The 22,879-nt window shown below is 39.4% G+C and overlaps 1 protein-coding gene across 2 annotated transcripts in view; it reads right to left on the bottom strand.

Moving 5' to 3' along the window:
- Window positions 1–22,879, bottom strand: part of furinb (furin (paired basic amino acid cleaving enzyme) b) — an 81,412-nt gene that overhangs the window by 40,695 nt on the left and 17,838 nt on the right. For both annotated transcript variants that reach the window (XM_044357305.1, XM_044357306.1), the window contains exon 3: window positions 1,213–1,311. In XM_044357305.1, coding sequence (XP_044213240.1) covers window positions 1,213–1,311 — 99 coding nt within the window. The remainder of the gene's footprint in view (window positions 1–1,212; window positions 1,312–22,879) is intronic.

Here is a 22,879-nt window from a genome sequence, read left to right as displayed (position 1 = left end):
GCATTGTGCTCACTCAGCTCAGGTGTGAATAAAAGCGGCAAAGACCATGAACACAGCTTGCAAAAGGTTATGACATTCTCAGACTTCATTTTTTTCATATTAGGCTTTACATTTGTCACACTTCTTGCCTCCCACACATAAACTCAAGCAGTATAAAGATCATTTGAAAAGTGTGTTTTCTTAGTTTCTTACAAGGTCTCCTCTGTGTATTACTGATTAGATAATACAACCTAAATAAAGGGAGCTCATGATAGTGGGTAAAATTAAGTTTTTCACACAGGCCTGTTGTATTAGCATATCTTTTGCTGCCTTCATAAGACAGCATTGTAATAATCTATAAATTTCACATCTAATTACCATTTTATGCACAACGAAACATATGAAACAAGATCTCTCAATGGCTGACTGATGCATTTTGCCGTCCTCTTGTCTTTCTTCAGGCTTTCGCTGCCATTTCAAAGTCACTGTCTGTGAGGAAATAACTTGATACCTGATACCAAACTGGACAAGAGTTTAATTTAATTTGGTTTTTGTTGTTTTTTCACCTACAACAGAATGGTGGTAGATACTGCCAGACCATTCTCCTGTGTAGGAACAGCATAAACATTGTATGGATATATGTCTAGTGATGTGAGACTGCTTATCTCTTAATCGCTAGTAGGAAAAAAAGATTATTTTGCTATGTTGGAATTTACATACCGAATAAACTACATCTGGTATACACAGTAGCTGAGATTATGCAGAGTTACAGTATGCCAGATATAAATTGGTGTTTGGGCTGTGTGCAAATTCAGAACCAGATGTCCAAATGAAGATGACATTCAGGGATGGAAAATGTCCTTGTTTTTGGATGTTAGACAGATGAATGCAAATTATCTTCTTAAAATGTATGTGCAAATAATGATTTTACAAGGCGAGAGAAAAAACAAGACCAAACCGAGAGCTTCCCAGCTGTGCTGTTGTTTGGGAGGGTTTATTTTGTGTATTTAGGCTTACAGCTATGTAGCACCTCTGAACGGGTCAGGGGGACAGACGAAAGGATCAGTGTGGACTGCAAAGAATACAGAGTTTGACAAGCTGTCATTGATGTTGGCATCCTTTTTCTCTTGTGATATACACACTCTTCTGTGTGTAATCCAATCTGTCTTTTGGCCTTTTGTTGCCAACATGGAGTGCTGCAATGAGCTGTGTGAGAGCTGACAACGGTCTTACCTGTGGTTCTTTTTGCAGTCTGATGTGTATCCCCCTGTGGCCAGACAAAGCCCTCTTCTCCACGGCATGATGCCTGAAGTGATAATAATCTCCAAAAACCTGCACAAACACAAAGGGAGAAGCAATGGGTTCACCTGCTGTAGCAGGATGGCCAGATAACATCCATGCTCACCAAGGCATTCATGTGCACATGAGGAAAATGTTCAGATAGTGTTCATTTTGTAAAGAGCTGAAAGGAGACACATCTATTTGCACATCAGAGCCTGGCATTTTCTGCCCATATTCAAAGCTTAATCAGTATCAATTACTGTGCGGGCTAGTACAAATGTAAGCAACTCTTCACTTAATGAGGGATAAAACAACCATAATTTCATTAGCACCCATAACATATCCCATGAGTCCTTGCCACAGAAGTGCTGTAAAAGCCTCATGAAAGTGGTAACTGTTGAATAACAAACAAAATTTGTCTTTTATCATTGTTAAAATGATAATAAGTAAGTGTTGAAAAGATAAGTGAATATAAGTGTTGAAATCTCACAAGCCACTACAGTATTAAATATCTACTATATATGTGAACAGAACCCAAGAAACATGGTTCAGCTTTTCATAAAGTATGATGAAAGAAACTGTCTCTTCCACAGAGCAACAAAAGCTTATGGAACAGCAGCTAACCTGGAAGTAGGGTTGAGAGACTTTGGCTCTCTACAGATAGAAGAAAATGTCAGACACACACACACACACATACACACACACATACACACGTGCTGTGTGTCGCTTCAAAGCTATACTGAGGCATTCCTCGTACCACTCATTATTCCTTCGCATGCCCTGCTCAAAAAAAAAGAGCTTTTAAAGACAAGCGGTTGGATGACAGCTGTCACCAAACTGGCCTCAAACCTCAGGGAGTGCTTTCTTTTTGTCAGCCTTGCTCTTAACTGACAGACGGAGCAGCATGCGCCTCCTTTAGTAACGGTCAAGAACATCCGACCTGAGAGCAGGACAGAGACTAAATAATAAAGACATCCAAAGATAAGTTTGTGGTAATAGATGGAAATAACCAAACAAAAAAGTATAGGAAAAGGAAGACAAGGAGCAGCCCAAACACTCTTTATATGGTTATTCACAAGAGAGCAGCCTCCATTTGAAGAGGAAGCATTGCAATCTGTACAGTAGTGCCACTGGGGACTGGCTCACCTTCACAAGCCCAGTGGAGCGGAGGAAGAGAGGGGGATAGAGGAGGGGGGAGGGAATGACGGAGGAAAGGAAGGGGGGGAGGGAGACGCGGGGTTTGACAGGCCGACCAGGCAGGATGGATGCGTGTGTGGAGGGAGAAGAGCAGACGCAGCAGGATGGAAGACTCTCCTGGGGCTGCAGGCTGAATCTGCAGGCTGGCTGTCTGCAAGCCGACCAGACTGGAGGCTGGAGCTCAGAGGCCTCGTCTGGCAACTCGGATATAAAGCTGCCAGCCTAGCGCTGTCCAATTTGACTTCATTTGTCAAATATTTGTAATTAAGCCTTGATTTTAAATCACTCGCAGTGATGATTTCCACATTAACTGCATGTACATCACTCTTTCATTGCTCAGTAATTTTCTTCTTCTCCCTTGGACTCCAGGTTGCACACAATTATGGGTGGAAAAGATAAATAGGGCTGCTTTTGTGAGGAGACGGATTTGCGAAAGGACAATCAAATGATGAAAAATGTGGGAAGCGCGAGATAAAATTTCAACATAAAATACGATTTCTGGGTGACAGGGTGACAGAGGTAATAGCTTATGTGTTCAAGTCAATCAGTGTCTGATAATTATCATTAAGCTCTCAGATGAATAGCTATTGGCTAAATATGCAAAATAGGTAATATACAGTACTATAAGTCAGATAGTTAACACTGGACAGAAAGATGACTTTATATTACTATCACAGCACACTCTCCATGGAGACACGGTTGTGCTTGGTGCTAGGTGATGCTGACTCTGTGACATCTTCAGTAAATTAGACAATCAGCGACTGACCTTACAGCCACCCCGAGTAAGGTAAAAGCCATGCAAAAGGAAATAGCCTATGAATGATGCAAGATTGAGGTGTGATGAAGGATGTGACCCAAGAAATTAATGAGACCTATTTTCACATTGAATGCGGCAGGGCAGAAAGCTAATTTGTGCTGCACTGAGGTGGCTTTTCAGTGGGACAAACCTATTTCCTAGAGTGCTGATGTCCTCATTTAGACCAGGAGTCCACAGGTCTTGGGAAATTGAGATGGAGATGGAAATATTGGTGTAGCTGCCTTTGAGTGCGGCTGAGTCATGCCTCTCCACAGTCGGAACCTGAATGAATCATATGGTGTGTGTGTGTGTATGTGTGCCAGTGATAATAATTGAGAGCACTGTGGGTCATTAGTCACCCTGCCACTATGCTCTGATAATGCTCTGCATTAGAGGCATACTGCCCTTTACACTCCCCACTGGGCAGTGCCAGAAGTTGCTATCTAATGTGTTTTTTTCTGTAGTTGTTTTGCTCTCATCTCCATCTTGTCTATGCCTTTGTGTAGCCTTAAGGGGGGGGTTTTAACAGAACTGCTAACTAAGGTCATTCATATGGATTGATTTGTACATGTTTACATTTATATATGACATTTATATGGATAAAGACAGATAGTCTTACATAGTCAGCATTAGTCAATCCTTTTACACTAAAAACAAGTCCAAATTACTTTAAAGCTAAGATAAGAAAATTAATAAAAGATTATCCCACTTGCATAGATGTATAACACAGTACTTGCAGTAATCTCTTAAAGTATCTACACAGAAAAAATGTTACATTTGTGAAGATGAGACCATGTAAGCTCTCTAAAAGAACAGACAAGAGAAGAGAGGAGCATGTCTTAAAATTTGTGTTTTTAAGATGTGCCCTGAGGTTTCCCCCTGGCCAAATCCAAATCTGCACAGCGTGGACTTGACAAACCACCGCAATTCTTCATAAGTGAATTTCCAAGGGCATGTTTGTAAGTGGAGGGACTATAAAAAGAAGAAAAAATACAGCACTGTTGACATCAGCAAGAATATTCTATTCAACCAAACATGTTAAATAACATATATGTGAATCGAGAACAGGACAAAAAGAGCTGATAACAGATCTCAATGGAATCTTAGCGGGATGGATTCATACTCTGAAAGCATATTGTTGAATAAAAGTTGCACATATGAATAGCTTTGGATTCCAAATATAGGCCTAGAGGTTTTAAAGAATCACATATTATCTCTTGTTTAGTTTATCCCCACTCCAAATAAAGATTATGTTCTCAGATAGTGAAAGACCACAGTAAACATGTTCTTATCACCTCCAGTGAAAGTCCCCCTTCTGATGTATTTTCAGATATAGCAAATGTAACATGATAATTACCGTTTTTCCTTGCTTGTTTTTTTTCCCTCCTTTCTTTGAAATACACTTTTTTATCCTACATTCTAAAATCCACTGAGATTCAACTGTGGTCTCGCTCTGCTGACTGAAAATAAGAATTTCACTGAGAACAAGCATAATTTTCAGTAGTCTGAAAATACTTTTGAAAATAGTTTAATTGGTTTTCAAAACCTGTAGCTACATTGAAAAACCAGATATCCGCAGCAGAGATGATGAAATGAAATATTAAGTTCTGGTGAAAGATTTCTCTCTGATTTAAAGAAATGTTGATAACACAAGATGTACAAACTTACACAATCTTTATTTTCTTTTACTTATTTACTTATTAACATAATTAAATGTGATATTGCTTTGACATGATAGAAAACACTGTATGTATCTAGTAGAAACTTGAAAATTACTTAAAATAAATCACTGTGGTTACAAGTAATATTCTAGTTTTGTCACTACACTGCATTACGAGGAAACTGTTGCCTAGGCAACAAACTGAATATTTGTACACTGATTACATACAATTATCTTTTTTGGCCATGATGATTACATCATTTTTTAACCTTGAAAGCTTAGAGTTTTGGTTTATATCCGTAAATTCTGTGAGAGAGAAAGAGGCTTGTCTGGGCTGGTCATCAATGAAACATGTCACTGTAATTTGATTTGAATTTTGGGTTAATTCACTCAGCCAATGTCCACTGAGATGCAGACTTGTGATTCGGGTGACAAACAGACTGCACAAAAGCTCTAATGCAACTGTAGTTTATTCAATGGGACAGCCCTCTGGTGCAGTGGACTTGGCAGAAGTACATCTGTGAGTCTGCAAGGCTGGGCTGAACCCTCTTAGATCTGTGTGATCATGATAATTAACATTTAGCTGGGAAAAATACTCCTCTATGACTGCTCTTGATTTCAATTCCCTGTGCAGCGGCAAGAAAAATATGTAATACTGTGACTTAAAAAAAAGACATTATTTATGAACTGAGATTTGTCCAAATTGAGTTCATCTGATGTGAATGTCAAGTATTTCAAGCTTGTAATTTGAGCAACTTTGAACTTATAAGAGTATGCGCTTGTGTGAGACAGACAGATGTGGGAGTCTACACGATGGCTGAGTCTGAGTGCAACTGACGTTAAGATCGCATATCAAAAGCTTTATATCTGTCCGAGAGCTATATGAGGCATCAAAGATGCATCAACCAGTGGCACCATTTCTTCAGCTCACCCACCACATCAATGTTTTACTCTTGATTTTTATTTCTCTAATAATCCTACTTCTGACTACTGAAAGCCAAATGATGTTATTACCACAGCATTCCCCATATCAGAGGTCATACTAACAGTATTCTGCTACACTCTGCAGAGGAATTCAAGATATCTGCTGATGTTATCAGTCAGAGAGGTTGTTCGACTTCAAGGTGACTGAAAGTAATGTCATGGTGTGTCTCCTACATCCCATATTCTTCTGTGTCCTGTCCTCTTCTCGTCTATGGTGGCTGTCTTGGTCTCTAGCCACCTCCAGCCACAGTTGTTAAGTCAATATTGGCCAGAGGGGATTGGCTTCAGATCACTGGTGCTGAAAAGAAAAATGTAGCAAGCTTTCACTAGTCTGTAACCTAATGTTATTTCACATTGCAGTGCATGTGCATATAAGTAGCGTTTAGGCAAACTCTCCAATGTTACAAACTGATTTGAAACGAAGGAACGTTTTCTTTTCACTCTCATTAAACTAGTAAAATAAAATTATGCACTGCACTTGTTGAGTACCTTAAATTTGTTTTGCGCCAGACATGCTGTGGTTGTCTCACGTGATAGGTGACGGAAAAAAAGGTACACAATAAAATGTAATTTTTCTTATCACCGAACTGAAATTCTGCTGGGAGACTCAAAAGAATTCCAATATTCAGAGAAATGGAAATGGTGGTGTAGAGGTTTTAGAGAGTGAGAGTATCTGTGTGGATTCCTGCCTACTAATGCAATGATACACTGTGTGTGTGTGTGTGTGTGTGTGTGTGTGTGTGTGTGTGTAGGTTTGTATGAATTCAGCATTGGGACTGAATACAAATATTCAGTGTTCGGTACTCGGCATGGGAGCTTAAAAGGTTCACTATGCTGATATTGACTGTTACTGAGTTCCACATTAAGTGTACTTCCTTACGCTTAGGAAAACTGCATAAAAGGTAAATCCATTGGGCATGATGTCAATCAGACCCATCTTGCATGGAAATCACAGTAATTCACTCTAAACACTGAGCACCTCAATTCACAGCTTGTGATATGTCGTTCTTCTAACCTTGATGGAAAATGCTTCAGTCGGCAAATAAATGTGTGAGACCCACAAATGTGCATAATACTGCTCTGCTCCTCTATACAGAAGGAAGGCACTCAGAGGCAGCTTCTGTTGCACATGTGAGATAGAAATATCAGCGGCACAGCAGAGCTCATTAATTGCTACACAGCCCACCAATCCTCTCTTCTCCCTTCTCGCTTTTCCTTTTATTTGTGTTACTTATTCACACAAAACACACATCAATGTAAAACCCCTACAGAAATGGGTGCTATCTTTGTTGCTTATAGTTTATATACACAGCAAATGTGTTGTTGTGTTTTGGTATGGTACGATATTTGCTATTGGGCTACTAAAATAGTCATGTTGTTGGTGTCCACTAAGCCACTGGGCTGCCGTCTTTTGGACTAATTGCAGCTGAAACTCTGGGGTTCCGCTCATACCATGGACACAATACATGACTTTCAAAGTCGTTAGATCGCTGTACTGTTCACACTACACAACTTTCTGTCTTGTAATTGGGGAATCTTGAAGTGGTTGTGGTTTGCACGCTACATGACTGATCGGCATCAGGGGGTCACACATTACAAGATCTTGATCTCTACGAAAACACATGCGAGATGTGACACAGGAAATGACATGATACCATGTGCACAAATAAAGGTAAATAAATATTTCTGCAATGAAAATGTAGCTGCCTGCTCGTATTGTGGTTCGGCAAGGGCAACAAGGTAACAAATACTGAAAAGCTTGTGTGTATGCAAATGTATTCTGATAGAAACTATAATATTGTGCATTGGCTGTAACTCGTTGCCACCCTCATTGCTAGTCACAACACTTCGCTCTACAGGATTTGGATTCCCCGACAGGTCTAGATATTTAGCCTGCTTGATATCTTTCGGGCTCCTGCGAGGCATCGGCAAGCTTTCGGACTGCGTCTTTGAACAAGCGCCTATTTGCCTCTAATCTGGGGCTTTTGTCGGCGATCTCCAGTTGGCGAATGAAAATCAGGACTCAAATTGTATAGCCTGAACTCAGCATTAGTGGGAGATGCTCATTATTTTACTCTGAAATAGAGGCTAATTGGGTGTTTTCAAATGAAGGATAATTATTTGTTTGCATCTTTGCTCTAATTCTGCATGTTACCCGCCTTGACTGCATTCATCAGCTCAGGGGACTTGTTGTCTTGGGGAAAGCTGAGCCACAGAAAACTGTTCTGGCTAATTATGTGGCTGAATAGCAAAGATTTAACAAAATGCCTATGAAGACCATCCTTTGAGTAGCGGTGGTGAGGTAGCAAAACAGAGCCAGCATGAAAGGTGTGTAAACCGATTTGGACCACTGAATAAACTGTCTTTAATAAAAGAAAAGGAGGGTTATACAAGCAGTCGTGTCAAAAGAGAGCACTTAAGAGTATAGAGAATCTAAATCATGACTGGTGTGTCTGGCCAGACCTATTTCAATTCCAGGCGAATAGGACACAGTGGAATATGAAAGAAAGGAGGAAAAATGAAAGAGGGGCAGGAGAAAGATATATATCCCAGGAGGATAGATGAGTGAAGAAGGTGGAACACTGAGTGGGGAATGTCTACAAAAGGCAAGCGTCACAGTTGACAATAAGAAAGTAGAGATATAGAGCTCCCACTGATGCCTGACCTTTGGCTAAAATTACCATTAAACATAATTTATACAGTTCTGTCACTGTTAGTGACTACTGCCTTGTAATCCTAATCAGTGATGATTATCACCCTTTGTGATTCTATGCCTGAATAAAACATGGTGAATCTACAAGACGTTTCTTATGCCTCGATGCAAATGTTTTAAATTTAGAACATTAAATAGCCTGAGTGCATGAATCTTATGCGTTTGCTGCAGACATAAAAAATGTAGAAAAACTAGGATTCCTAATGTAGCTTATCAGTGAGGTGTGATTTTTCAGAAAACAGATAAGGGACAGAGCAGGGAGAGGGGTGCTTATCAGAAACCACAAACACAAACACACACACGCACCACACACACACGCACACACACACACACACACGCAGAGTAAAACTACACCATCACTCAACCAAACCTTGCTTGGAGTGGCACTGATACATCCAGCCAGCACCTTGAACTCACAAACACGTTGGTGTTCAAAGTTATTCACACAAGCATACACACACACGCACACACACGCACGCGCGAACACTCTAAAGATTCTGAGCTGTGGCCTTGAGAAAGGGAGACTGAGAAAGATAAAAAAGACTTTGCATGTGAAGGTGAATGTGTATGTGTGTGTGTGTGTGAGAGAGAGAGAGAAACATTAAATTGTTAAGATCACTCCTTGCCTGTTTAATTTGAGATTTATCCCACTGGGCTGATTCCCAAGTCCCTGTCTTGGTTTGGAGAAATGTGCTAACCGAATTAGTAAACAGTAAACACTCAACTTTAACTATGCTTCACCGGAGCATTGAATATTCATGTAGTCAAAGAAAGGTTGGATCCGTTGCTTCTTGCAATGCTTTAGCACAGCACTAAGCCTGATTTCTCCTTGAAATTGGTATTTGGTCATATCAGTGTTAACACTGTTAACCTGCTCTGATATGACAGAGGTCTATCAAGGTCTGTCAAGCCAAGGGATGAAGGAAACTAGACATCTCTCCATGTAAATGTCCCTGTTACCATTCATTGAGCAAGATGTAGAGACCGAGAGCAAGAGAGAGTGACAGACAGGGCGAGGGAGAGGATGAGAGATATACTAATAAACATTCAAACGCATCGGTAAACAGAATCTTTACTGAAACAGGGGCCACAAGGGGCCTCTTCCTCTTGCCATGAGGAAAAGCAGGAGACTTGATTTGATGATATATGAAAACGACTTCGGCGGAAGCAAAGGATTGAGATCAAACTGGGTTAATTTTCGAGCCGTTGGGAGAGAGCAGAGTAAGCAGACATTCTGAGCAGACCTTGGATCTAAAGAAGCGATGGAAACAAATGTGCCACCACGGTAAGTGCATCTGACAATGAGCTTAAGCAATGAAGCATAACATTATGTAGATGAGGAGAAAGACAAAAAGAAAAAAATACCAAAGGAGAGTGAATTAAAAAAAGCCCTCGGAACTGTGAGTCATCTCAAATATTGAGTGTGTTATGGTGTTTAGTATTCCAAGGTGTTGTGCTGTACGAGTACAACCTGAATGCTGTTGGCCTTTAGTTTATGTCTGGAGGCAGCAGGTCATCTTGATTGCCATGTCATAAAAATTGAAAAGCAATTTTGATCTGAAGTGAATGGAACACACATGCTGCACTTGACTCTGTCATGCCAAAAAAAATAAAAATAAATCTCTCTCATCCTCCTCTTCCTCCCCTCGTCTATGTTAATAGCACTCTTGTGCTCTTACATGACTTTGTTTCAACCTGTTGTCTGTTAAGAGTCGTGAAAGAGCATGCTTTCCCAAGGAACTAAAAAAGCCTGATACTTGTTAGTACAGTAACTACAGTCCATGAAAAATCAATGTGTAGAGCACTCAAAGGGTTGTCCTATTGATTTTTCATAGAGTCAGATCAGTCAATCTATCAATGGATGTAAAAGGGGAGGCAGGAGCACTGTGAGAGGCGCCGTGGGTGTACAGCAGCAGTGATGGACTACTGAAAAGGAAATGTGCAAAACGTCCTCTGCCTTGTATGTGACCTTCACTTCAAGGGCTCAGCTCAGGAAAATGGAATCTGTCAGCACTTTCAGACATAAAGCAAGAAGCTGCAACCCCATTGCATGAAAAAACAACCCCCCCCCCCCCCCCCACCCCCCCATGAGAATAACCTCACACTCTCACTTAAGCATCACAGTAAGATGAAGAAACACCTGTGTGCACAAGCACTCTCCAACACATACCGGCACACTCACGCCTCTGTATCTCTGTCTTCCATTCTCTGTGTGTGATAAGGTCAATAAAAAAAGACAACCGCAGCCTCCAGCTGTCCCCTTCGGCTCCATCCTCAGACGGTGGCCTGTTTAAGAGCGCTGGGATTCTGTGAGGCTGCTGGATTATTCATTTGCAGAGTGTAACTCAGCCCACTGCTCTTTTCCACATCATCTATGCTGAATTCCCTGGTGCCAAAACAGCCTCTGTCAGGCTCTGTCACCCTAGTTTTCGAGAGCTGAAGTAAATAGGTTCCACTTCCATTTCCATTCAGCACTCGTCAGTTTAATTCCTTTACTCTCTGTGTCTTTCACTCACTCCCCTGCGATTCTTCCTCTGGTTCACACATTCGATGCTTACATTTTATCCCTTTCCTCATGTTAAAACCCTTATTAAAATCATTCATGTCCTCCCATCTGCTCAATATAAACCCGATTTAGGTATGTGAACATATTACAAATGATCACATTTATATACATACAGTGTACTGTGCTGCATGTTTCGGAACATTGTGGACTCTCTATTTGTGACATTTTCCTGAGGTGCAGTGATATTTTTAAGCTCAGCTGCACTAGTTTGGTTCTTTGGTGACTCGCAATTTGCTGCAGTGGGTGGAGATGTGTAGTAGGAGGAATGTCAATGGCTCCAATTTTGGTGTCAAGACTGGTGCTGTCCATTGCCTGTCTGCTCAGTAGGTTCAACAGCACTCTAGTCTTTGGTCTTCTTGTCATTTTAATAGGTGGAGAGGCACCCACACAAATCTAAAATCACAAAAACCCTTTTATTGGTGGCCTGTTTCACTTTTCTATTTAACCACATGTGATGTGATGGCAATGAACATTTTGCAGAGATGTTCAATATGAATGAATGCAAATGCCTTGCCGATGCCTCCTTATTGTTGTTAGTACACACAAGAAAATAATACCAATATTCACTCTGGGGCAAGTGGGCCAAATGAAACCAGTAACCACGTGTGTTTAACCAACAATGGTCTCTAATTGGAGTGATGCACATGCCAGATCCACTGGTCTCTTACCAATCAAACTGGCCATTTTTTTATCTTGGCGTTATACACAGCCTGTTAGTTTATGCAGCGTTAGTCAACAGGAGAGATGGCATCATACTCTGGAAGTGGTAGACCAGAATAATAACTGCTCATATTGGAACTGTGCAGATTAAATTAAATGATAATCGTCAAACTTTCAATACGTCCAGAAACATGAATTCATCTTAAAAAGAGACATCATCTCCTGTACCATCTGCAGTATATTTGGTCAGCAGTATATTAACACCCATGACTTCCCACCTCCCATATGGCAATATTAGTTTCCTCTGACGTCTTCTTTTGCCTCATGGTGGAAGAGCACTGCTTTTACTTGTAATAAGAAAAGTCGATATCGACCCCTGACACACCCATTGAAGATGTATGATAATGGATTCTTTCCTAATCTCACCCTGTTGCCATGGGCGTCCCCGGGTGTGGCACATTTGGCTTTGCACCTTGATTCAGAAAATTAGTGCCTGTTAACTCAAATCTCTGGGCGCTGCTTGTGTAGAGAATATAGTATGAAGATGAGCACGTTTTCTCTGGAGGTGAGAAGATCAGACATGATGTATAGTCGGTTTTACCACTAGGAGATTAGAAGACCCCTTTTAATCACTGATTTTTGTTATCAATAACAAGACAATTGATATTTTAATACCTTATTTGATTAGTAGAAATACACATAAAAACATCAGTGTCTAATACTATGTTTATGCAAACATAACATTCAAGAACTTTGATTTAAAAATGACTGAAAATGTCTAATTTAAATCAGGTAATACTGTAAGTGATCAAAGAAAGCCACACAAGACTGCTAATCTGACCAAGCACTCAGCACCAACTTTCAGCGTTGCACATTGTCTTGATACTAAGTGCTTCGAATATAATATAGTTGACATTCATAAAGCATAGAGATCTGATATCCAACTCTAGTGAAAAAGGGTAATAATGTGAAATGAAAACTCATTTCTCTCCTTTCAACATGTGCTACCATAGACTAACACATACACGCACAAATGAGCACATTAGAGGTGTAATAATAAAAAAACATGCACAGTTTAATTATGTTCAAATGGGGTCACACAAAATTTCCTTAAAGCGAAATAAAAAAAAATCTGCCTCCAATTCCATTTTCATTTTAGTCTAATGTTTATACTTTTGATCTTTAACTTGTTAATATTTGGACAGAAACAAGTAAATTTGGCCTGAACCATTTCAAATGCTTTTGTCATATTTACCACTTACACACAAGAGATTTACCATAAGAGATGGACTTATTAGCTCGGCTAAGCAGTCACAGCAGTGAAACGGAGTTCCACAGATCTTGGTCGAAATACATGAAGTACTATTCCAAGTACTATGTGGTTTAAATCAAAAGAATTATATTAAATCAAACAGTATTACAAAACTTTGCTTGTGCCCACTAGGGAGTGTTCTTGAAAGAAGCAGTGCATGCTTAACAGTGGCGTCATACACATTAAGTAAAAGACTATAAAAATAAAGAGTCAGTAGCTCCCTCTGTTCGTTTTGTGAGGGGGGCCCACGACACACCGCGCAGAACCCATGGAACCAGAGGAGCAAGCTGACTACAAGATTAGAGGGGTGTGTGCGTCTTTGAACCAGGGCTCTTTCAAATTCGTGGAACATCACGCCCCTTCCATGAACCTCAAAAGCACAAGCAGTTGAGGACATTACAACACAGTGTCTTCAGAGTTATGGAGCTGGGGTCTCTGTGTGTTGAGAATAAGAACTTGAGCTTTGCATCGCTTCATGACTGCCTGAAATAACCTCGGTAAGAGAGCTGGCTGTGTGCCTAAATCTGATGGAATGGTGAGCAGTTTTAAGCTCTGGACTACATGAGTCATTGCACCAAAGCATCAGAAACAAAAGGAAAGACAAGAGCCGAATCATATCCTTGTAAGAACATGTACATATATCGTACTGTGATTTATAATTAATATCAAAATAAACATTGAATACTGATTAGTTACTTAACATTCAACACGTTTGGCTAAAAGAGTGTCACAGAGTGCAACTGTCACTGTGGGGTGTGTGGTGAGGTTGAAAACAGACATAAATAGTACATTTTATTTCTATCTATAGTTATGCGTATCCATGAGTGACACCCTTGCCTTGTTTGATGACTCCATTTAATAATTCCTCGGTGTCTCTATTTGCTGTCAGCAAAGTAGAAACATGGGGTGTGACAGAACTGTTGAAAGACAACGGTCAACGCAACAGGCATTGTTAAGTGACGGAGCATAAATTAAGCTTTAAAAGGGGGCTTACTCACATGGCATTCAGCCTTGCCAGATATGCTTTGTTATGGTGCTATTTAAGGCAAAACATCCCTTTGCTGCAAAGGGCATGACATTTAAAACCCTTTCATCTCAACACAACACTTTGTGTTCAGTAGAAGCAAGGATTTACAGGCTACATTGCTATAATCATTTTTATAACAAAACCCAAACAAGGCCTGAAGAAGAAAAGAACTCTGTAATGTGATTTTGAAAAAATAAATATTTGTGAGATTTCAGCCATAGTACATTTTTCCTCAAGATTTAAGAGTTGAAAAATATCATGTTGCAGCAGGGTTTATGAATCTAATGCAGCAGAAAGAGAAGGACTCCACTCTTATTTGCTGTGTGGGGTGTATGCATTTGTGTGGCAGCACTGAAAATATGAGAGAACAGAGCACTTATTATAAAGGACTCTTGTGCAAGGTCCCATGATAGCCTTCATAACAATGATAAATGGCTGAAGCATTCTGTAAAGCTACATCATATGACTAGCACCTTTAGGACTTTTTCTATTACGCTTACAATGGAAGCATACTGGGAAACCTTTCCTGCAAAACAGAGCAGGGGATTAACTTCCTGGATCCATTATATCTTTTTTAATCTTGTTTTGTTTTTCAATTTCCTCTCTTACACGCATAGCAGAGCCACAGACATTTCTGAAGGCTGGATAGAAGCAGCCTAGTGTGTGCTATTTGTCCTCCTATACCACAAAACAACAATTATGGAGCTATAGTAGGAGAATGTCATTGCATTTATTATAAAAACCTGAGGAAAAGAAAAGTTTGTGTTTTAATCGAGTCTTCTATGATGCAAGCTTAAGAGCATCTTCTCAGCTGTAATAAAATGTACCATGACATGGTCGGCTATGGTGATAGTCACTGTTTGTCTGATAGAGAATCAAAACAGTTTTTTTCTGCGATATCCAAGCTCATGTATGAGTTCAGCAGCCATGTAATTAATTATGTTGGTACAACAGAAATAAAGTAGACAATGGTCTGGCTAAGTGAAACTACTCCACCACCAAAAGGTGACTGGAAAATTAAGAGTTATGTTTTACAACATCCCCAATTGGTCTTACTATACAACATCTGACAGAATAGCCTGCAGCGTCCATTGCAGTAGTAATGCAGCACAGATGGAGGACAGATGCATGCTGGGGGAGCTTTACAATAGCTACCAGTGTACATGAAAAGTTGACATAAATAATGCAGTCATCTTTCCCATTACACTATAATGTAGACTACAGATTTACAGGGCTCGCTATTCTATCCAACATTTTAATGAGGAGGCATTTAAGTAGTGGGCGCATTACTCCTCAGCGTGACCCAGTGGTATACATTAATGAACTTGCTTGTCCACTCCCTGGGATAAAAGCATAAATCAAAACGTGTGGAAACTGTCTTTCTTCTATTGGAGGAAAGCAGTCTGAAGTAAAGGTACGTTTCAGGTAGTATGGGGCTTGTGCGTGCAGAAGTGAAAGTAGGTTTATAGTCACAAGGGATGAGCATGATGGGCTTCGCAAGTACTTCACGTGAATACAGGCGGAAGGTTCTGCATTCGGTAAACTAGCTCTAAAGAGCCTGTTTCCCACAGTTCTAGCTTCAATTACTGTATATCTGAGACAAACTCTTTATCAAGGGCTAAGAGCCAGAAGGTTATAAGTACCATCTGAACGAAAAGCCCCCGGTATGTTCTGGGTCAACTGCTCCATTCTTTCATGTCAGTTTTATTTTAGAGAATACACTTTTGAAGAACCCCTGCATCGTTTAAATTTTAGAGAGAACTGCTCATGCGGCACGGTGCTCAATCTTTGCCCACAAAGGATTCTGGAGGAGAATGAAAATGGAGCGAACACTGCAAAAATATTCTGCATTCATCCTCTACTGTGAACTGTATTTTTTTCCCCCACATAGCAGGCACTCTTTGTACATTATTCAGGCTGAGAATGATATGGCTGTATTATAAGAACTACACGCAATACCCATCTGTGGGTGTGGTGCTGCATGATAGCACCCACACACCCATCACATGCACTCTCTAAAGGCTCTACATGGGTCATCAGCCACTACTTACACAAATGTTTAAACTAGATTTTGTAGAGTAACTTTAATCCTTCTTCACTTTATATCACTATGTACATATATCTAAATGCTATAAATTAAATACAAAGGTCTTTTCTTTGGATGACCGTTTGTCTATTCAAGCCATAAACGGTTGCTCAGACTTGTTAGATGTATTTCATGTATGATGGGACACTTGGAGCAGCAACTGTCAACTGTAAACAGTTATTGATAGTCACGTCATGAAGAAACCGATCCACCAACTTTCTGTGAACTCCAGGAAGAAGCTACCGGATCACCAACAGTGCCTGAGTCAGGGAGGTCCAGTTGCCTTGTTATTTCACCATCACTCTCTGTCTTGTCTCTGCTAAATCGCATCAGTCTGCAATTGACCAAGTGTCACGCTTCAGAGGGGAGCCTGATATCTCCAGCCCTGCAGACCTTTTACTTCTCCATTCTGCTTTCATCAAAAGGTCATATTTTTACTTTTACAGCAGCACAAAGCACACGTTGCACTGCACAACTTTTTTTTTTTTTTTTTTTTAATCATATCCCTTCATCAGACTTTTCTTTAGGATAAGGGAAAAAGAGAGAAGAAAAAGCTCACTGACCACTGTCTGGAGCCTGGCTGTGTATCACAATGAGTCCTTGAAGATGCTTTTGATGCTATTTGATAAAAGTTTCACTTGATTTGCCTTTTACTTATTAATGGAAAATGAATACATTATTTTTCCATCCCACACAATCCCTGAAACACAGCAGAGCACAGCAGGGATCTTAAGAAACATGGTCATCTGTATGCTCCCAGAGAAAAGTAATGCTCCTGGACTTTCAATGAGTTTTTTGCTTCTCATACATTAAAGACCCCCTGAAGTAAAATAGAAACGCTAGCATGCTGGTTGTTGACTGATACACAAATCTCTTGTGGAAGATCACAGGCGTCAAAATTTAGAAATAGCACATGGGGTGGAAATCCATAGATGAAATACTGTATATGACATGGTAACCCACTTTTCTTCTAAAGTAATTGTGGAGTTAGATCATTTATTTGGCACTTTGATGTATAACAGTGTAACTGACATTTTGTGTTGTCTATTGAGCTTGATGGGCATATACCATAAGAGGCGTTCCAATGCAATATGTATGCAAATTCTTTATAAATATATACGATTAGCCTAGCAGCAATTTCAATCCACAGCCACTGCTCTCAGTAAACTTCAGAATTTACGAGCATAATACATTTCTTTAACTACAATTTTTCATCACTCCTGGTGTGGTTTTAAATCAATACCTCCTAAAATTACAGACACCTCTAACCGATACAAATGCAGTGCAGACTTTCAACCACGAACCCCTGCCGAACTTCTGTTCATAATTCCCTTTTATCAAAATTAATTCTATGTACTGAGCTGTGATTTACATTTCACTGGGTCTTAAAATATTCATGCCAAATTGATTGGTTGCACATCAAAAATCCAGGAGACTCCAAATCAAAAGCATTATACTGGAATCCTAACAGGATATGAAATTTCAAAAATGAAAAATCAAATGCTAAAACATCAAATGAAAGATAACATTGTGAGCTGTCCAGATATATGAGACATTTCACGAGAGACAACAGAATCTGGGCACACAGCAGAAAAAACTAATAATCTCTTAATAACTCGTCTCATGTTCTCAGTCACAGTCAAATTACTTATTGTTTGTACACTTACAGGCTTCAGATTGCATTGTCTTTGCTGTTTTGTGTTCGTGGAGTACGGACAAAAGTACTGTTTCTGGGTTCTACCAGGAGAATGCAATGCTGGCTCAGCACTAATCTGATCTCTCACTTGCACCTCTGGGTAACAATTCCCCCCTTCACCTACAACTGTTATGCTTTATTTGTAATTCTTATTTTCATTTATACCCCTCTTGATACCCACACATATTACATTTCTAATAATATTTTATCAAAGCCAAGGCTGGAATGCTCACATGATGAAAAGCAGAGCGAAGGAAAATGTCATGTGACTGTACAATATCAACAGTGAATACAAACTATGGCTGAGCTGTGAATATGTGAAACAGAAAGAACAGCATAGAAAATGATTGTGCTGCAATGGATAAGCTAGCCCTATGCTCGCATTGCTTGAGCAGTGTTGTTCAGCATGCAAAATGCTCGGAGGTTATTCTACATGCAGAGAGCCCATTGCTGACTCAAGGTATACTCGTATCATTTTTTATTAGGCGTCCAAGCAGTAAAGCTGTTGGAACCCTATTGTATCTGTTAGGATTAGTGTTTTGTTCCTCCTTCTGCCTTAAACTGTAACAGCAGTTCCCAAACTTGGCAGATAGGTTGGAAATCTCACCCACTACTCAGACAAAACTATTATAGGCCTATCGATTTGCCAGATGGTGGCACTATAACAATGTACCATAAGTCTTCTTGGATTCTGTGGGTCCAGATGAATCTATCCATATAAGCCATGCCCATTTCCACTTTTGTTCAAATCTTTTTTTTTGCTACATCAACTACAAATTTTGAGCAATTGGCATCAAATTTGGCACACAGCATATCTGGACCAAGCTGGAAAAAAGTACTTTTTCGGATTGTTGATATTCCATACTGTTTTGAAATTATACAATTTTAAACCTGTGTTTTTAAGTTTAATTTTACATAAATGCTCATAAATCAAAATTGGCTTAAGCTATTGTAACCAAACTTGGTGCACATGTTCAGATGCTGGGTCAGAGCTTTGCTGTGCAGTCCTGGGATATTCTGCCACTGAGGGGTGCAACAAATGCAAAAAGTTTATATTTTGTAATTGGCTACATGGATTCGTACAAAATTTGTTTATTATAATAAATCTAAATTCCTAGACATTTCACATTACAAACTTTAAAGTATCAAAATAAATAACTCGTATGTCCTACAGAGGTGAAATATTGGCAGCACATCCAACAAAGTTTCTCTCACTGCAACCTATGGTCAATTCAGAAGTCTATATTTATATGTCACTCTATATTTTTCAAAATATGCAAAAAGTTTAGATAGACACATGTGATGTCATTGCCTCAACTTGTGAGAGGGTGTGTGGAAACAGCGTCTCCTCAGTGATGCAATCAGTAAGTCACCTTCTCCGGGTATACAAAGGTGGGTTCGAATCCCCCAGGTGACCATGTCCTACTTGCCAACAAGAGAGCAATTCCTGCATGTGGTGTGTTTTCAAGTGCTTTTTGAGGTCATATTAAGTCCAAGGTTGCCTTTTGTGACCGTGTGAAAATTTCTTCTCATTAGACTATTATTTTTCTCTGCTTAAATTGTTTATGCAGTAGAAACCATCAGACCTAGAAACAGCAAAATTGGTAGGTGAGTTGCAAATTCCACCCACTACTCAGGCAAATATAATGACACTCATTGACCTCAAGGTGATGCTGTAATAATCCAGTATACATTTTCACAATTATCTCGGGAACGGCTTGGTCCAGAGTCAAAATTCTTTCATCATTTTAATTTCTCAAGTCATCTGCATTCAGTCTTTTGCTCTAAAAATGTCAAATTATGTGATTTTTTACTCAATTTTCTCTAAATCCTATTTTTGACATCTCATCAGAAACCACCGGGGCCTTTAGTCCCAAAACTTAGTCAAGATCATCTACAGACTTCACTGATCTTAGGTTGTTCAAGACATTTTGATATGGCAATCTGTTTCAATTATACAAGCCAATCAATTTTTATCAAAATAGCAGCAAATATAGTCATGTGAAACACGTCTTCACTGAAGCTACATCAAATGTTTCTGAAAATAGATTTACATACCTCAACAGAGCATCAGCATACAGTGATGACCACAATGAATTATTTAAAAGAAAATCAAGAGTTTTGCTTCTTGTCAATTAAATAAGAAACAGGCCTCCAAATGCTTGCAATCTGCTTGCATTCCAATCATTGCTGCCTGCAGCTATATATATGTATATATATATATATTTTTAGCTGTGGGCAGGATCAGGGATGAGCTTCAGAGCTTTACACTAGAACCACAAGGAAGAAAGGGCTTTTTCCTACATTTAAATATGCTTAGTAGGTGTTTGGATTGCTGGCTTAACAGTGATTTCATTTAATTGTTCAAGATGGTGATTCACTTCAAGAGGGATTATTGTTACTTTTCTTTCTTGACATGATTGAATTCAATTTTGGAAAACACAATTTGATTCAGTAATGATCGTCCAAAAGTGCATAACAATGAGCGAGATAACTGTGTAGACCACCATGTGGTAACTGATCCCTGATTAATCACATCATACATTCCATTAGTTGTAATTAATCAGAGCAGCATGTCACAGTATTTGAGAAAAAAAAAGAAACCCTTGTGGGTTTTCAGGGCAAAAGGCAAACCGATCCATCAGACACAAACAGGTGGGGATGTGTGAGGAATAACTCATTGAACAGGCAGAGGAGCTCTGCAGGTCTAATACCACACTTATGATAGCTGGACCAGCTGGATACATGTTTTATCAAGCAGAGTGCACATTGAGTTGAAGCTATTTTAAATGTGGATATTTGACCAGGGGGGCTGCTTGCCACCTCTCACTAACCAATTTTCCTGGGGGGAAACCACCATACATTGAAGGCTTCAATCTAACTCAACAGTGTTGTCAAGCTTTTATTAAAGAGACATCTAAAGACTGAAAGTATCTTCTATACTGATTTAATAAAAGCAGTTGTCCAGATTGAAAGAAATGTGTTTACTGTTAGAACAGCACTGAGCAGACATTTCACTCTCAGCAGTAATATTACTTCTGGTTTTGACAGTGACAGCAGTAGTCATAACATTTATATTACTGACAGTGGCAGCAATAGTTTCAGTAATGTAATGGCAGTGATAGTGCCAGTTTTAGCTTTTAAATCTCGGCAGAAGAGCATGTAGTTTCATTTCAATTTCATTATTGCAATTCAGAGTGTTTAATATTGATTGTTTCTGAAGTCAGAGCATTTTGATTTAATCATTTTAGCAGATCAATGCATTGAATTGGCATCATTTATAATTGATGCATCTAAGCAATGCATGAATCTTTACACGTCCATTTGAGAGCAATTAAGAGGTAGATGTTTTTATGAGTGTTGCACAGTGATATTTGAAATGTTTGTAGACAGCCTGACACGATGAGGTTCACAAGCCTGAGCCACTGCAGCAAAACATGTCTGACTGCATGTCATAAGGCTTACTTTTACACCGCTGGTTTTGTCATTGACAAATTCATCTGTAATGTACAGCTAAGTGCTGCACATACACAGCACCCTGACAGTTACATTCACTCTGAGTATAAATGTGCAACAGACGAGGATTTGTGTGAAAAATGTCACACACAAGAACTGCACACAAATGTATTTCATCTGATCTACACCTCTGATAGTCTGCTCACATACTTTTAGTCTTTTTCCACTGCAAAGGACTCTTCCAAAACATTCAGAGGAGAAAATCAACAAGGACAAACAAAGTGTCTCGCCGACATTCAAGCAACTAGCTTGCATTCAAAAATCCCCAGACTTCTGTAGGCGGAGATCTTGGATTGTCAGCATTTTTACAACAACTTCTATCTTTCTGAGGATGTGCCAGAAAAGTGTTAATTCAACTGTGGAATGAGTTTCAAGCACTTCTGTTTAAGTCTAACCCCGTCTAACCCTACATCTTCAAATCAACAGCACACACACAAAAACCTCCAGAATTACCATACAGGTGAATCAACACCACTCAGATACAGGCTCAACAAACCCCCAGATTATAAGCATCATAAGTGCTATTTATAAGGCAGTTTTATTGAACTGCAATACATTTGTATTATTTTCACTGATGTGAATAAGACTGATGCAAACAGACAAAAAGAGATATTGTGCAATCATTGCAAACGTGCAATGTAAATTGGTGGCACCTCTTGCTGTTGTGAGTATTGGTGTGGGTATGACTGCATTTTGGATCGGGTCAAATTATCCTCAAGTCTATTTGGATTGGGTCTGACTGTTTTTGGGTCCCTTTCAGATGGGGAATCATGCACTTCAAGTTCAGGTAGGTTCTCCTTTGGTCCTCTTGGGATCAGGTCTAAATTTTGAATCCAAGAAGACCTCTATGATGCAGGTCTAGTGAGCAAGTGTACTGAATTGATAAAAAAAAATAGTATGACAAAACAATATGACATGATTTAAGTCCCCCTCCACTTAGGGATGGGCCTACAAACATGATTTGTGACATCACAACTAGTTTGAAGCCAATCCTGGTCCAATACGCAACTTACACAAGTGTGATGTGGAAACCTGAAGCCTCCAGTGCACAAACACTGACAAGGGACTTTTCACTAAAGTAGGAGACATCTTGTGTCCAGCAGTCAAACTTTTGAAATGAACAATATTTGCATATTTATAGATTTTGGATTTTTTAATGAGGGAGAAGAAGTAGGTGTAGTTTTAAGGATTTTAACATGGTAATTGTACTTTTTTGTGGAAAAACCATATTATTATTCCAAGTAGAGTATTTTTCATGTCTTAATACATGTCTGGAGGGGATCTTTAACAATTAACAATTAAGAAAGAGAGAAACACACATCATAAAAACAGTTTACTGCAAGTGGAAACGTGTTGATAAACAACAACGTCAAGTAGCTCTACTAGCTCAGGTCCTCATTTCCAGA

The sequence above is a fragment of the Thunnus albacares genome, chromosome 7, assembly GCF_914725855.1.
Source record: "Thunnus albacares chromosome 7, fThuAlb1.1, whole genome shotgun sequence".
NCBI lineage: Eukaryota > Metazoa > Chordata > Actinopteri > Scombriformes > Scombridae > Thunnus > Thunnus albacares.
The sequence above is the reverse complement of the archived record's forward strand: the minus strand, read 5'-3'. Positions and strand labels throughout refer to the sequence as shown.